The sequence below is a fragment of the Brassica oleracea genome, chromosome C2 (genome assembly GCF_000695525.1).
Source record: "Brassica oleracea var. oleracea cultivar TO1000 chromosome C2, BOL, whole genome shotgun sequence".
Classification (NCBI taxonomy): domain Eukaryota; kingdom Viridiplantae; phylum Streptophyta; class Magnoliopsida; order Brassicales; family Brassicaceae; genus Brassica; species Brassica oleracea.
This window is the reverse complement of record NC_027749.1, coordinates 47,108,130-47,109,461: the sequence shown is the minus strand read 5'-3', so window position 1 is coordinate 47,109,461 and position 1,332 is coordinate 47,108,130. Positions and strand designations below refer to the sequence as shown.

Genomic DNA, 1,332 nt, shown 5'->3' with positions numbered 1-1,332 from the left:
AGTGCAGAAACAGGCTTGATACTGCCAGCAATGGTTTCTTCTTGGGAAGAAGTGAAGAAGAAGCAGAGGAACTGGTGGAGAACATGGCTAAGAGCGACTCAATCTACAGCGAGGAGCATGATAGGGTCAACAGAAATGATGATCAACAGACAAAGAAAGAGATCAAGTCCTTGCAGGAGAAGATGGACTTGCTTCTTTCTAACCAAGCTAAACAAGAGCAGGTCAATTTTGTGGGTGGTCCTATTCAAGAGATTCCTCCCAAGATTAATGAAGTTGATGGTTTGGAAGGACAAGAAGAGCTGTGCTTCATCAACAACAATGGTTCTTGGTACAGGAAGGAACCTAACTTTCAGTACAACAACTACCAGCAAAAGTCCTACTCAAACAACCAGCAAGGAGGATACCAGCAGAGGCAAAACACTCAGCAAGGGAGCTATCAGCCTAGGCAAAACACCCCTCCTGGTTTCAACAATAACAACAATCAGTCTACTCAAGCTCAAGGAAGTTCTTCACAAGCTCCAGCTTCAGATACAAGTGTGGATGCAATCTTCAAGAAACTTTTGGATTTTCAGGCCAAGAATGAGAAGACAATGGGTTATGACTTCACGAAAATTCACTCCAAGATTGATGGCAGTTACAATGAGCTCAACAACAAGATCCGCCATTTGGAGAATCAGTTTGCTTCAATGAACTCTCAGCCAAGTCGCCAACAAGGGGCATTACCTGGAAAGTCAGAGCAAAATACGAAGGAGACAATGAAAGCCATCACCCTTAGGAGTGGAAAACAGCTACCACCAAAAAATCTCATTAGGGATAATGAGAAGCAAGATGGGGAGGTGGTCATCAATGTGGATGATGATGTAGTCATTATGGATGAGAAGACCAATGAAGAGATCTTGGAGAAAATAGTTGAAGCAAAAGGAAAGGGTAAAATTGGAGAAGAAAAGAAGGGGGAGAACAAGAATGAAATTGCTACTTCATCAAAAGATGCTCTATTCAATCCTCCTCCCTATGAACCAAAACTTCCTTTTCCCGGTAGATTCAAGAGACAGCTTTTGGAGCAATACAAGGCTTTATTTGAGAAACAAATGAGTGAAGTTCAGATTACTATGCCCATAATTGATGCCTTCATGCTAGTGCCTCAATACATCAAGTTCCTCAAGGATGTTGTAACTAAGAAGAAGAAGGAGATGGAAGACATGGTGGTTCTTACTCATGAGTGTAGTGCTATTATCCAAAGGCTAACCATCCCTAAGAAGCTTGAAGATCCAGGAAGCTTTACTTTACCTTGTGCCATTGGGCAATTTACTTTTGAGAGGTGTCTATGCGATT

General features: G+C 42.0%; 1 protein-coding gene across 1 annotated transcript in view; it reads left to right on the top strand.

The window, feature by feature from the left end:
* Positions 1-1,332, top strand: part of LOC106324426 — a 7,268-nt gene that overhangs the window by 1,354 nt on the left and 4,582 nt on the right. The window contains exon 3 of the mRNA XM_013762397.1: positions 8-1,318. Within this exon, the coding sequence (XP_013617851.1) occupies positions 8-1,318 (1,311 nt within the window). The remainder of the gene's footprint in view (positions 1-7; positions 1,319-1,332) is intronic.